The 15,451-nt window shown below is 42.4% G+C and overlaps 2 protein-coding genes across 2 annotated transcripts; both read right to left on the reverse strand.

The window, feature by feature from the left end:
- Window positions 1-1,081: 1,081 nt before the first annotated feature.
- Window positions 1,082-9,781, reverse strand: LOC123732060 (zinc finger protein 239). The gene is made up of 2 exons (XM_045711422.1): window positions 9,167-9,781; window positions 1,082-1,942 (listed from the first exon to the last, which is right to left on the reverse strand). The coding sequence occupies exons 1-2, from the start codon at window positions 9,516-9,518 to the stop codon at window positions 1,251-1,253; spliced, it is 1,044 nt and encodes a 347-aa protein (XP_045567378.1). The 5' UTR covers window positions 9,519-9,781; the 3' UTR covers window positions 1,082-1,250.
- Window positions 9,782-13,259: 3,478 nt separating this feature from the next.
- On the reverse strand, window positions 13,260-15,172 carry LOC106592292 (gastrula zinc finger protein XlCGF17.1-like). The gene is made up of 2 exons (XM_014183619.2): window positions 15,169-15,172; window positions 13,260-15,087 (listed from the first exon to the last, which is right to left on the reverse strand). Exons 1-2 carry the CDS (start codon window positions 15,170-15,172, stop codon window positions 14,051-14,053), a joined length of 1,041 nt encoding a protein of 346 aa, XP_014039094.2. The 3' UTR covers window positions 13,260-14,050.
- Window positions 15,173-15,451: the final 279 nt, after the last annotated feature.

The following is a 15,451-nucleotide window of genomic DNA, read 5'->3' on the forward strand; positions in this document are numbered from 1 at the left end:
TGTTCCTTGTTAAGTTAATTTGTGGAATTTATTTCCTTCTTAATCTGTTTGAGTCAATTAGGTTGTGTTGTGACAAGGCAGGGGTGGTATACAGAAGATATTTGGTAAAAGACCAAGTCATATTTGGTAAAAGACCAAAGACCTTTGAAAGTTTCTTCAAGTGCAGTCGCAAAAACCATCAAGCGCTATGATGAAACTGGCTCTCATGAGGACCGCCACAGGAAAGGAAGACCCAGAGTTACCTCTGCTGCAGAAGATGTTCATTAGAGTTAGCACCATCAGAAATTGCAGCCCAAATAAATGCTTCAGAGTTCAAGGAACAGACACATCTCAACATCAACTGTTCAGAGGAGACTATGCGAATCAGGCTTCATGGTTGAATTGCTGCAAAGAAACCACAACTAATGGACACCAATAAGAAGAAGAGACTTGCTTGGACCAAGAAACACAAGCAATGGACATTAGACCGGTGGAAATCTGTATTTTGGTCTGATGAGTCCAAATTTTAGATTTTTGGTTCCAACCGTTGTGTCTTTGTGAGACGCAGAGTAGGTGAATGGATGATCTCCGCATGTGTGGTTCCCACCATGAAGCATGGAGGAGGTGTGATAGTGGTTTGCTGGTGACACTGTCAGTGATTTATTTAGTGGGACTATCATTTGTTTTTCAACAGGACATTGACCCAAAACACACCTTCAGGCTGTGTAAGGGCTATTTGACCAAGAAGGAGAGTGATGGAGCGCTGCATCAGATGACCTGGCCTCCACAATCACCCGACCTCAACCCAATTGAGATGGTTTGGGATGAATTGGACGGCAGAGTGAAGGAAAAGCAGCCAACAAGTGCTCAGCATATGTGGGAACTCCTTCAAGACTGTTGGAAAATCATTCCAGGTGAAGATGGTTGAGAGAATGCAAAGATGTCATCAACGCAAAGGGTTACTTTGAAGAATCTAAAATATATTTTCATTTGTTTAACACTTTTTTTTGTTATTACATGATTCCATGTGTGTTATTTCATAGTTTCGATGTTTTCACTATTATTCTACAATGTAGAAAATAGTAAAAAATAAAGAAAAACCCTTGAATGAGTAGGTGTGTCCAAACTTTTGACTGGTACTGTAGGTGTATTGTTTGTTAAACTTTGCAATCAATGGTTTTTGCTTGGCATACATTTTAAAGTGAAAAGGTGAGTCTCAGCATCACTCTGATACCGTAGAATGGCCCATAAACAAAAACACAAATTCTCAGTCAAAAACATAAGTCAGAACACAGCCTCTCTATTCTCTCATGTGATTTCAGGTCCTCTGACTGGGAAAATGTCTTTCCACAATGAGAGCAGTGGTATGTCTTCTCCTCCTGTGTATGTATTCTTTCATGCTTATTCAGATGTCTTAACCGGTTAAATCTCTTTCCACAGTGGGAGCAGTGGTAGGTCTTATCTCCTCCTGAGTGTGTCCTGTCATGTCTATTCAGGCCTCCTAACTGGGTAAAACTCTTTCCACACAGGGAGCATTGGTAGGGCTTTGCTCCTGTGTGGGTATTCTCATGCGTTTTCAGGGTCACTAACCACCTAAAACTCTTTTCACAATAGGAACAGTGGTAAGGCTTCTCTCCTGTGTGTATTCTCTCATGCATTTTCAGGGACCCTGACTTGGTAAAACTCTTTCCACATTGGGAGCAGTGGAAAGTCTTCCTCCCTTCTGTGTGTATTTTCTCATGTGTTTTCCAGTTCCCTATCCAGGTAAAACTCTTTCCACATTGGGAGCAGTGGTAAGGTTTCTCTCCTGTGTGTATTATCTCATGCGCTTTCAGGTTGCCTAACTTTGTAAAACTCTTTCCACAGAGGGAACAGTGGTGTTTTCTTGCTGGTTTGGGCATCTCTGGGTCTGGTTCCCCTGAAGGACTCTTCCCGCTGTCAGAGTGAGAGTCTGGTCTCTCTCCTGCCAAAACAAACAGAGTATTTAGTTAAACAGAGACCTGAATGAAAGCTCCACATGATAACACTGTCTTCCTATTTGGTTTAATCAAGACTAGTTCCCTCAGTAACATTGTTGTTAAAAATAAACCTGGTGAGATTTTAAAAGCAAATAATATAGAGCTTAAAATCGAATCTTGCACTTATGGAATGTCATGTTTATAGGCTGAGCAGTGCTCTATAATAATAGATAATGTCATGTTAATAGGCTGAGCAGAGCTCTATAATAATAGATAATGTCATGTTTATAGGCTGAGCAGTGCTCTATAATAATAGATAATGTCATGTTAATAGGCTGAGCAGAGCTCTATGATAATGTCATGTTTATTGGCTGAGCAGAGATTTATCATAATGATAATGTTTATAGGCTGAGCAGAGCTCTCTAATAATAGATAATGTCATGTTTATAGGCTGAGCAGAGCTCTATAATAATAGATAATGTCATGTTTATAGGCTGAGCAGAGCTCTATAATAATAGATAATGTCATGTTTATAGGCTGAGCAGAGCTCTATAATAATAGATAATGTCATGTTTATAGGCTGAACAAAGCTCTATAATAATAGAGCTCTAAATTAAAATGTATCATTGTTAACACTTGTGCTCCCAACTTAAAAAAGTGAAGACAACATAAAATATAAGAGCACCAGGAACAAATATTAGTTTTAAATCCATTGAGATATAGCCTATAGGGCCTAGTTTTAAATCCATTGAGATATAGCCTATAGGGCCTAGTTTTAAATCCATTGAGATATAGCCTATAGGGCCTAGTTTTAAATCCATTGAGATATAGCCTATAGGGCCTAGTTTTAAATCCATTGAGATATAGCCTATAGGGCCTAGTTTTAAATCCATTGAGATATAGCCTATAGGGCCTAGTTTTAAATCCATTGAGATATAGCCTATAGGGCCTAGTTTTAAATCCATTGAGATATAGCCTATAGGGCCTAGTTTTAAATCCATTGAGATATAGCCTATAGGGCCTAGTTTTAAATCCATTGAGATATAGCCTATAGGGCCTAGTTTTAAATCCATTGAGATATAGCCTATAGGGCCTAGTTTTAAATCCATTGAGATATAGCCTATAGGGCCTAGTTTTAAATCCATTGAGATATAGCCTATAGGGCCTATATGAATTATAATACAGCTACTTCTGAAGCACACATTGTTCCCCAGAAATTAATATGTAACACTGTAAATACGTGTTTATGATAAAATATTGATATTCCGGTCATTGAAATGACAGTCATTAGGTTTCTACATTGTGTAAATGCACTATTTTCCTATTGAGGTGCATGTACATAGAACATTGAACACGGTCTCTTCAAGAACTTCAAGTTTGTGAGTGAAGACATGTAAAAGATGGGTCATTAACTCATTGGTATGGGGCGTTTCCACGGCAACAGAGTGATGCTGAGACTACAATTTTTCACTTTAAAATGTATGTAAAACAAAAACCAAAGTTAAACAAACCATACAACTCAACTACAAAAACACATTTACTTGAAGACCAGTGCAGGTGCAAAGTTTGGTAACAGAATGACGTCACAAACAGTAAAATATATATCATTCTGTTACAAAACTTTGCATCTCCACTGTTCTTCACGTAAATGTGTTTTTGTAAAATGTTCTGTGTAAAAAACTTATTTTTTAGCCCTTTTTATGCCAAATTTCGTGATTTCCAATTGGTTGTTACAGTCTTGTTCCATCACTGCAACTCCCGTACGGACTCGGGAGAATCGAAGGACGAGAGCCGCACTGCTCTCGACCTTCTTGACACACTGCTTAACCCTTGAAGCCAGCAGCACCAACGTTTCGGAGGAAACACCGTACAGCTGGGGACCGAAGTCAGCGTGCACTGCGCCCGGCCCCGCCACAAGGAGTCGCTAGTGCGCGATGGGACAAGGACATCCCCAGCCGCCCAAACCCTCCCCTAACCGGGCAACGCTGGGCCAAATTGTGTGCCGCCTCATGGGTCTCCCGATTGCAGTCGGCTGCGACACAACCCAGGATCGAACCTGAATCTGTAGTGACGCCTCTAGCACTGCGATGCAGTGCCTTAGACCACTGCACCACCCAGGAGGCCCTGTGGACATTGTTCAAAGTAGTCCTGGTGCACAGAGTTGTATAGTGTACTTAACTTACAGTTGAAGTCAGAAATTTACATACACTTAGGTTGGAGTCATTAAAACTCATTTTTCAACCACTCCACACATTTCTTGTTAACAAACTATAGTTTTGGCAAGTCGGTTAGGACATATACTTTGTGCATGACACAAGTAATTTTTCCAACAATTGTTTACAGACAGATTATTTCACTTATAATTCACTGTATCACAATTCCAGTGGGTCAGAAGTTCACATACACTAAGTTGACTGTGCCTTTAAACAGCTTGGAAAATTCCAGAAAATGATGTCATGGCTTTAGAAGCTTTTGATAGGCTAATCGACATAATTTGAGTCAATTGGAGGTGTACCTGTGGATGTATTTCAAGGCCTACCTTCAAACTCAGTGCCTCTTTGCTTGGCTTAAGGACAACAAAGTCAAGGTATTGGATTGGCCATCACAAAGCCCTGACCTCAATCCTATAGAAAATGTGTGGGCAGAACTGAAAAAGCATGTGCGAACAAGGAGGCCTACAAATCTGACTCAGTTACACCAGCTCTGTCAGGAGGAATGGGCCAAAATTCACCCAACTTATTAGTCTGTCTGGGGTTTGTCCCATCATCCCAGAAGATACACAGAGAACTACCCTGTCCCATCATACCAGAAGACAGACAGATAATTACCCTGTCCCATCATACCAGAAGATACACAGAGAACTACCCTGTCACATCATACCAGAAGACAGACAGAGAACTACCCTGTCACACCATACCAGAAGACAGACAGAGAACTACCCTGTCACACCATACCAGAAGATACACAGAGAACTACCCTGTCCCATCATACCAGAAGACAGACAGAGAACTACCCTGTCACACCATACCAGAAGACAGAGAACTACCCTGTCCCACCATACCAGAAGATACACAGAGAACTACCCTGTCCCATCATACCAGAAGATACACAGAGAACTACCCTGTCACATCATACCAGAAGATACACAGATAACTACCCTGTCACACCATACCAGAAGACAGAGAACTACCCTGTCCCACCATACCAGAAGATACACAGATAACTACCCTGTCACACCATACCAGAAGACAGAAGTGCTTTACATCAAATACTTTTCAGAAATCATCTTTACTCTTGTAGGATAGAGATATAAGGTTCCATTTAAATTCCAGTCAGTTCAGGAAGTACGCTGAAATTCCAGTTCTCTTCAATGCTTTTCAAGGAGAAACATTTTGAATTTCTTTCTGAACTGACAGGAATGGAAAAGACCCCATCCTGGTATTATCCATCTAAAAGAAATCATTCCAAACTATTGAACAATGTCAATATCTCCTCTGGAAAAAAGATGTGTTTTAATATGAAGTGTTACCAGACCAGTGGCATGAGATCTTAGTTCAAAGGGAGTTCACTTAGCCCCCCTCTGTGACTAAACACACACACACACACACACACACACACACACACACACACACACACACACACACACACACCACTCTTTCTCTCTCTCACACACACTCCCACCCCCTCCACAGGAAGCCCCTACCAGGCCACTATGATGTAACATCCTGTAATCGCAGCACTTTGTTTTCACACAGTGATAAATACTGCTTTTATAAAACGCTGAGAGAGAAAGTGTGTGTGTGCGCACGTGCGTCTGTCCATGTGTGTGTGTGTGTGTGTTTGGTGAGTGTGTGCGCGTTTGGTGAGTGTGTGTGTGCGTTTGGTGAGTGTGTGTGCGTTTGGTGAGTGTGTGTGTGTGTGTGTGTGTGTGTTTGGTGTGTGTGTGTGTGTGTGCGTTTGGTGTGTGTGTGCGTTTGGTGTGTGTGTGCGTTTGGTGTGTGTGTGTGTGTGCGCATTTGGTGTGTGTGTGTGTGTGTGGTGTGTGTTTGAGTGTGTGTGCGTTTGGTGAGTGTGTGTGCGTTTGGTGAGTGTGTGTGTGTTTGGTGTGTGTGTGTGTTTGGTGAGTGTGTGTGTGCGTTTGGTGAGTGTGTGTGTGTGTGTGTTTGGTGAGTGTGTGCGCGTTTGGTGAGTGTGTGTGCGTTTGGTGAGTGTGTGTGCGTTTGGTGAGTGTGTGTGCATTTGGTGAGTGTGTGTGTGTGTGTTTGGTGTTTGTGTGTGCGTTTGGTGAGTGTGTGTTTGGTGTTTGTGTGTGCGTTTGGTGAGTGTGTATGTGTGTGTGTGTTTTGTGTGTGTGTGTGCGTTTGGTGTGTGTGTGTGTGTGTGTGTGTTTGGTGTGTGTGTGTGTGTGTTTGCTGAGTGTGTGTGTGTTTGGTGTGTGTTTGGTGAGTGTGTGTGTGTTTGGTGAGTGTGTGTGTGTGTGTGTGTTTGGTGTGTGTGTGTGTGTGTTTGGTGTGTGTTTGGTGAGTGTGTGTGTGTTTGGTGAGTGTGTGTGTGTTTGGTGAGTGTGTGTGTGTTTGGTGAGTGTGTTTGGTGAGTGTGTGTGTGTGTTTGGTGAGTGTGTGTGTGTGTTTGGTGAGTGTGTGTGTGTTTGGTGAGTGTGTGTGTGTGTTTGGTGAGTGTGTTTGGTGAGTGTGTGTGTGTTTGGTGAGTGTGTGTGTGTTTGGTGAGTGTGTTTGGTGAGTGTGAGTGTGTTTGGTGAGTGTGTGTGTGTTTGGTGAGTGTGTGTGTGTGTGTTTGGTGAGTGTGTTTGGTGAGTGTGTTTGGTGAGTGTGTTTGGTGAGTGTGTGTGTGTTTGGTGTGTGTGTTTGGTGAGTGTGTGTGTGTTTGGTGAGTGTGTGTGTGTTTGGTGAGTGTGTGTGTGTTTGGTGAGTGTGTGTGTGTGTTTGGTGTGTGTTTGGTGTGTGTGTGTGTGTTTGGTGTGTGTGTTTGGTGTGTGTGTTTGGTGTGTGTGTGTGTGTGTTTGGTGAGTGTGTGTGTGTGTTTGGTGAGTGTGTGTGTGTGTGTTTGGTGAGTGTGTGTGTGTTTGGTGAGTGTGTGTGTGTTTGGTGTGTGTGTGTGTGTGTTTGGTGAGTGTGTGTGTGTTTGGTGTGTGTGTTTGTTGTGTGTGTGTGTGTGTGTTTGGTGAGTGTGTGTGTGTTTGGTGAGTGTGTGTGTGTTTGGTGAGTGTGTGTGTGTTTGGTGAGTGTGTGTGTGTTTGGTGAGTGTGTGTGTGTTTGGTGAGTGTGTGTGTGTTCTCTTCCTCCCAGCAACATATTTCATGTTTAATGCTGTAGCTTTGCTTAAGACATTCAGAGACAAAACAGGATACGTTTCCTTTATCTCTGGTTATTTCTCACCATGGGTTATAGTCTGTCTGGGCTATAGTCTGTCTGGGTTATAGTCTGTCTGGGCTATAGTCCGTCTGGGCTATAGTCCGTCTGGGTTATAGTCCGTAGTCCGTCTGGGTTATAGTCCGTCTGGGCTATAGTCCGTCTGGGTTATAGTCCGTCTGGGTTATAGTCCGTCTGGGCTATAGTCCGTCTGGGCTATAGTCCGTCTGGGTTATAGTCCGTCTGGGCTATAGTCCGTCTGGGCTATAGTCCGTCTGGGCTATAGTCCGTCTGGGCTATAGTCCGTCTGGGCTATAGTCCGTCTGGGCTACAGTCCGTCTGGGCTACAGTCTGTCTGGGCTACAGTCTGTCTGGGTTACAGTCTGTCTGGGTTACAGTCTGTCTGGGCTACAGTCTGTCTGGGCTACAGTCTGTCTGGGTTATAGTCTGTCTGGGTTATAGTCTGTCTGGGCTACAGTCTGTCTGGGCTATAGTCTGTCTGGGTTATAGTCTGTCTGGGTTATAGTCTGTCTGGGCTACAGTCTGTCTGGGTTATAGTCTGTCTGGGTTATAGTCTGTCTGGGCAACAGTCTGTCTGGGCAACAGTCTGTCTGGGCTACAGTCTGTCTGGGCTATAGTCTGTCTGGGTTATAGTCTGTCTGGGTTATAGTCTGTCTGGGTTATAGTCTGTCTGGGCTACAGTCTGTCTGGGCTACAGTCTGTCTGGGCTATAGTCTGTCTGGGGTTTTTTCTATTTTTGTATTTATTTATTACCCCATTTTCGTGATATCCAATTGGTAGTTACAGTCTTGTCTCATCGCTGCAACTCCCATACGGACTCGGGAGAGGCGAAGGTCGAGAGCTGTGCGTCCTCCGAAACACAACCCAACCAAGCTGCACTGCTTCTTGACACAACGCCCACTTAACCCGGAAGCCAGCCGCACCAATGTGTCAGAGGAAACACCGTACACCTGGCGACCTTGTCAGCGTGCATTGTGCCAGGTCCGCCACCTAGCTTCTGGGCCTGAGTAACAGGCAGTTTACTTTGAGCACGCTTTTCATCCGGACGTGAAAATACTGCCCCCTAGCCCAAAGAGGTTTTAAGGACAACAAAGTCAAGGTATTGTGGTGGCCATCACAAAGCCCTGACCTCAATCCTATAGAAAATTTGTGGGCAGAACTGAAAAAGCGTGTGCGAGCAAGGAGGCCTACAAACCTGACTCAGTTACACCAGCTCTGTCAGGAGGAATGGTCCAAAATTCACTTATTGTGGGAAGCTTGTGGAAGGCTACCCGAAACGTTCGACCCAAGTTCAACAATTTAAAGGCAATGCTACCATTGAGTGTATGTAAACTTCTGACCCACTGGGAATGTGATGAAAGAAATAAAAGCTGAAATAAATCACTCTCTACTATTATTCTGACATTTCACATTCTTAAAATAAAGTGGTGATTCTAACTGACCTAAAACAGGGCATTTTTACTAGGATTAAATGTCAGGAATTGTGAAAAACTGAGTTTAAATGTATTTGGCTAAGGTGTATGTAAACTTCTGACTTCAACTGTATAGAATATTTCAATCAGATCGGTCTGTCTTACAATATAACTGAAAAACGTAGGACCTAATAAAACCATAGATGTAGATCTTTAAATCATATTTTAGAAAAATATATTTAGAGATGTTTAAAAATTGTGAAAAATACAATGGTAAGCATTTTATCCATTAACATTTTGTTGGTTGAGTCCCCACTCTGTAGCTTTAACAATTCCTACAGCACAACATATTCAAGTGTAGAATACCCTTTAAAAAGCACACATTAGTTCAACTGCAGAGTTTGTGCCCTTGTTTTTTAAGACTTACTGGTGTTAATCAGATCTCCGGTTTTCTCTTCTTGTTCTTCTTCCTCCTCCCCCAATGTAACGGTAATCTCATCCTCCTCTTTCACTCCAAAAACCGCATCCACCTCTTTCTCTTCCTCTTCTTTCACAGTAACATCCTCCTCCTCTTCTTTCACAGTAACATCCTCCTCCTCTTCTTTCACTGAAACTTCTTCTTTCACTGTAACAGCCTCACCCTCTACTTCTTTTTTTACCGAGACATTCTCCTCCTCTTCCTTCTCTTCTTTCACGACAATGTTCAGCCACATACCCTCCTTCTCCGTCCAACGGACCTCCGCTTCTTTAGCAGGAGGAGAATAGCTTAGTGAACTCATGGTCGGGGATGTTAACTAGCTAACTAGTTAGCATTAACGATTAGCCTAGTGCTACTGCTAACTTAACCAGCCAGGTAGATGACTACGGTAACTAACAACGTAGGCATGAATATTACATTAAATGCTGTAACAAGTAGATACGGCAGAAGTGTGTTTAAAACATAGCTAGTAATACACCGGAGCAGTCTAAATAGCTTTAATGTTTCGGCTTTGTTGGCTAGCAAACTACCGAGGTGGCTGACTAGCTTGCTGTTGTTGTTGAAGCGTCCCGTCCACTAGATTATACGTCACACAGCAGCATCGCCTGAAAGATGCTCATCGCCATCTGCTGACTGGAGTGGGCAACGCAGTTGAGAGAAAAGTTATTTCATTGTAAAATACAATTATATAGAGACGTACAAATAGAAGCATGTGTTGATTGATTAGTGCAAAATTTTAATCAAACTCAACATCTACTACACATTTTGGCTTGGCCCCTAAGACCCTCACAAACTTTTACAGGTGCACAATTGAGAGCTTCCTTTCGGGCTGTATCACACCTGGTACGGCAACAGCACCGCCCACAACCACAGGGCTCTCCAGAGGGTGGTGCAGTCAGCCCAACGCATCACCGGGGCAAACTACCTGCCCTCCAGGACACCTACAGCACCCGATGTCACAGGAAGGCCAAAAAGATCATCAAGGACATCAACCACCTGAGCCACCGCCTGTTCTCCCCGCTACCATCCAGAAGGCAAGAACAGTAAAGGTGCATCAAAGCTTGGACCGAGAGACTGAAAAACAGCTTCTATGTCAAGGCAATCAGACTGTTAAACAGCCATCACTAGCTGGCTACCACCCGGTTACTCAACCCTGCACCTTCAAGGCTGCTGCCCTATATACATAGACATGGAAACACTGGTCACTTTAATAATGTTTACATTCTGCTTTACTCATTACTGCTTTACTCAATCAAATCATATCAAATTGTATTTGTCACATGCGCGAAATACAACAGGTGTAGACCTTACAGTGAAATGCTTACTTACAATCCCTTAACCAACGATGCAGTTTTAATAAAACATGTTTTTTTAAAGTAAGAAAAAAGTAAGAGATAAGAAAAACAAATAATTAAAGAGCAGCAGTAAATAACAATAGTGGGGCTACATACAGGGGGTACTGGTACAGAGTCAATGTGTCAATGTGCGGTTGCACCGGTGTCACGGTAATTGAGATAATTATGTACATGCAGGTAGGGTTGTTAAAGTTGCTATGCGTAGATAATAACAGAGAGTAGTAGCAGCGTGGGGGGGGGGAGGGGGGTGCAAATAGTCTGGTTAGGCATTTGATTAGTTGCTCAGGAGTCTTATGGCTTGGGGGTAGAAGCTGTTTAGAAGCCTCTTGGACCTAGACTTGGCGCTCCGGTACCGCTTGCCATGCTGTAGCAGAGAGAACAGTCTATGACTAGGGTGGCTGGAGTCTTTGATGATTTTTAGGGCCTTCCTCTGACACCGCCTGGTATAGAGGTCCTGGATGGCAGGAAGCTTGGCCCCAGTGATGTACTGGGCTGTACGCACTACCCTCTGTAGTGCCTCGCGGTCAGAGGTGGAGCAGTTGCCATACCAGGCAGTGATGCAACCCGTCAAGTTGCTCTCGATGGTGCAGCTGTAGAACCTTTTGAGGATTTGAGGACCCATGCCAAATCTTTTCAGTCTCCTGAGGGGTAATAGGTTTTGTCGTGGCCTCTCCACGACTGTCTTGGTATGCTTGGACCATGTTAGTTTGTTGTTGATGTGGACGCCAAGGAACTTGAAGCTCTCAACCTGCTCCACTACAGCCCTGTCGATGAGAATGGGGGCGTGCTCGGTCCTCTTTTTCCTATAATCCACAATCATCTCCTTTGTCTTGATCACATTGAGGGAGAGGTTGTTGTCCTTGCACCACATGGTCAGGTCTCTGACCTCCTCCCTATAGGCTGTCAGTGTCAGTGATCAGGCCTACCTCTGTTGTGTCATCAGCAAACTTAATGATGGTGTTGGAGTTGTGCCTGGCCGTGCAGTCATGAGTGAACAGGGAGTAGAGGAGGGGACTGAGCACGCACCCCTGATGGGCCCCCATGTTGTGGTAGATGTGTTGTTACCTACCCTTACCACTTCCTGACGGCGTAGCCCGTCAGGAAGTCTAGGATCCAGTTGCAGAGGGAGCTGTTCAGTCCCAGGGTCCTTAGCTTAGTGATGAGTTTTGAGGGCAATATGGTGTTGAATGCTGAGCTGTAGTTAATGAATAGCATTCTCACATAGTTGTTCCTTTTGTCCAGGTGGGAAAGGGCCGTGTGGAGTGCAATAGAGATTGCATCATCTGTGGATCTGTTGGGGCGGTATGCAAATTGGAGTGGGTCTAGGGTTTCTGGGATAATGGTGTTGATGTGAGCCATGACCAGCCTATCAAAGCATTTCATGGCTACAGACCGTGAGTGCTACGGGTCGGTAGTCATTTAGGCAGGTTACCTTAGTGTTCTTGGGTACAGGGACTATGGTGGTCTGCTTGAAACATGTTGGTATTACAGACTCAGACATGAACAGGTTTAAAATGTCAGTGAAGACATTTGCCAGTTGGTCAGTGGATGTTCGGAGAACACTACTGCACTGTTTGGAGCTAGGAACACAAGCATTTCTCCACACCCGCAATAACATCTGCTAAATATGTGTATGTGACCAATACAATTTGATTTGTATTTAAGCATTTTCTGATTTATTCAGTCAAATAGACAGATAACTTTAAAATAAGCATTTAGCTCTATACTGCTCCTACATGGTGTAACAATACATCATGTAGATAAGATGTACACTACCGTTCAAAAGTTTGGGGTCACTTAGAAATGTCCTTGTTTTTGAAAGAAAAGCATTTTTTTTTGTCCATTAAAATAACATCAAATTGATCAGAAATACAGTGTGGACATTGTTAATATTGTAAATGACTATTGTAGCTGGAAACGGCAGATTTTTTTATGGAATATCTACATAGACGTACAGAGGCCCATTATCCGCAACCATCACTCCTGTCTTCCAATGGCACGTTGTGTTAGCTAATCCAAGTTGATCATTTTAAAAGGCTAATTGATCATTAGAAAACTCTTCTGCAATTATGTCAGCACAGCTGAAAATTGTTGTTCTGATTAAAGAAGCAATAAATCTGGCCTTCTTTAGACTTGTTGAGTATCTGGAGCATCAGCAAGTGTGGGTTCAATTACAGGCTCAAAATGGCCAGAAACAAAGACCTTTCTTCTGAAACTCGTCAGTCTATTCTTGTTCTGAGAAATGAAGGCTATTCCATGCGAGAAATTGCCAAGCAACTGAAGATCTCATACAACGCTGTGTACTTCTCCCTTCACAGAACAGCGCAAACTGTCTCTAACCAGAATAGAAAGAGGAGTGGGAGGCCACGGTGCACAACTGAGCAAGAGGACAAGTACATTAGAGTGTCTAGTTTGAGAAACAGACGCCTCACAAGTCCTCAACTGGCAGCTTCATTAAATAGTACCCGCAAAACACCAGTCTCAACGTCAACAGTGAAGAGGCGACTCCGGGATGCTGGCCTTCTAGGCAGAGTTCCTCTTTCCAGTGTCTGTTCTTTTTTGCCCATCTTAATCTTTTATTTTTATTGGATAGTCTGAGATATGGCTTTTTCTTTGCAACTCAAATGTAGCACATTTCAGACATAGATCCATGCAATGCGCTTTACAGGGAAAAAATGAATAATCACTATGAAAATAAAAACTTTAATATTTGCTACACAACAAACATAAGAGGATTAAAACTATAGAATAACAAACTGAAAGACTAATGAGCATTCTAAGGAAATGACGTTGATTAAAATAGTAAGAATAGGATGTAATATCCAACACAACATATAAGCTTGCTTACTACATTGTTACTAAACAATAACTGTACAAAAAAATTGTCAGTTGGTTGAAAATGTTACATGAAATGTAAAATATGAAATATCAAAACCAAATGTACACCCCTTTGTTAATATGTATTGGCAATAATTCACTTAATGGTGAGGCATGGAATAATTAAAAATGTATCTTTTGTCAGGCTGGATGTTTGAAATATGAGGTGATTTGAGACATGCTTATTCAGTAGTGGAATAAAGACAATTAGCACTACAATGTTGTAAAGAAATACTGTGTGTAAATACTGGAGTGATGTAACTGTCAATAAAATTGTTCATAGACCAATTTTTGATAGTCCATGTGTATAGGCTGCAAGTACGTTGAAATTATATTGGATGTCAGGTATGGTCTTCTTTTCAACGTCTTTTTAATTACATTTTGTAAATAAGACTTTGTTCTTAACTGACTTGCCTAGTTAAATAAAGGTTACATTACTACAATTTTAAAAACATTGTACATTGTGATATTAAATACTCCTTCTGTGATGTTAAAACGTTCTACATTGTGACAGTATTTCATGAAACAACTACTTCATGTATTTTCTGATGTTTAAATCACAGATCTTTTATCAGAGTATCTCTTCCCACATTTATGACAGCTATGAGGTTTCTCTCCTGTGTGTTCTCAGGTGTGTAGTCAGATGGCTAGATGTAACAAAACTGTTCCCACATTGATCACAGCTATAAGGTTTCTCTCCCGTGTGTATTCTCAGGTGTGCTACCAGGTTGCCTGCATGAGCAAAACACTTTCCGCATTGATTACAGCTATATGGTTTCTCTCCTGTGTGTGTTCTCTGGTGAATAGTCAGATTGCTGGATGTAACAAAACTCTTCCCACATTGATTACAGCTATACGGTTTCTCCCCTGTGTGTGTTCTCTGGTGAATAGTCAGAATGCTAGATGTAGTAAAACTCTTCCCACATTGATCACAGCCATGAGGTTTCTCTCCTGTGTGTGTTCTCTGGTGAATAGTCAGATTGCTAGATGTAGTAAAACTCTTCCCACATTGATTACAGCTATGAGGTTTCTCTCCAGTGTGAATTCTCTGGTGTGATTGTAATGTATATAATTTAGAAAATGTCTTCCCACAGTCAGTGCAGCTATAAGGTTTCTCTCCTGTGTGTGTTCTCTGGTGAATAGTCAGATGGCTAGATGTAGTAAAACTCTTCCCACATTGATTACAGCTATGAGGTTTCTCTCCAGTGTGAATTCTCTGGTGTGATTGTAATGTATATAATTTTGAAAAGGTCTTCCCACAGTCAGAGCAGCTATAAGGTTTCTTTCCCGTGTGTATTCTCTGGTGTGTTTTCAGGCTGCTTGGAGCATTAAACCTCTTCCCACATTGATCACAGCTATTACGTTTCTCTCCTGTATGGATTCTCTGATGTCTTTTTAGGTCTGCTGAAGAGGTGAATCTCTTCCCACAATCAGAGCAATGAGCTGTATCACCTGTGTGAAATCTCTGGTGTACTTTTACTGAATCTGATCTTGAATAACTCTTCCCACAGTCAGTCAAGTGGTGAGATTTCTTCCGTGTGGGTTTCCGCTTGAGATGTTCTGATGTGGAGAGACTCTCTGCCTCGTCAGCATCATGATGTTGTTGAGGCTCCCCAGAGGATCCACGATAGTCACGTCTCTCTCCTGTGTGAACAAAGTCAGACAGATGGTTAAAGGCCAGCAAAATCCACTGTTTCTTTTTAGCTAAAAAAGTGATGCCCATGACGTTGTACAAAAATGTACATTCTTAATGAATGTTTAAATGCTTTTACAAACTTATTTGACAATCAGTGAACAACAGTCATATTTTGTCTTGTTTTTTTTCCACTTTAGTCGTAAAGTTGATGATTCTAGAATATAGGCCCCTTTCTGTGTTTGCTCAAATTTGCCACACGAGGATAATGCACATGCAATTTGGTTGCAGAAACTTCTCCCCGCTGAAGAAGAAACGGTTAGTTAAGGATGTGGCATATCTACGTTGAGCAAAAATGGTGAGCGATGA

The sequence above is a fragment of the Salmo salar genome, chromosome ssa02 (assembly GCF_905237065.1).
Source record: "Salmo salar chromosome ssa02, Ssal_v3.1, whole genome shotgun sequence".
NCBI lineage: Eukaryota > Metazoa > Chordata > Actinopteri > Salmoniformes > Salmonidae > Salmo > Salmo salar.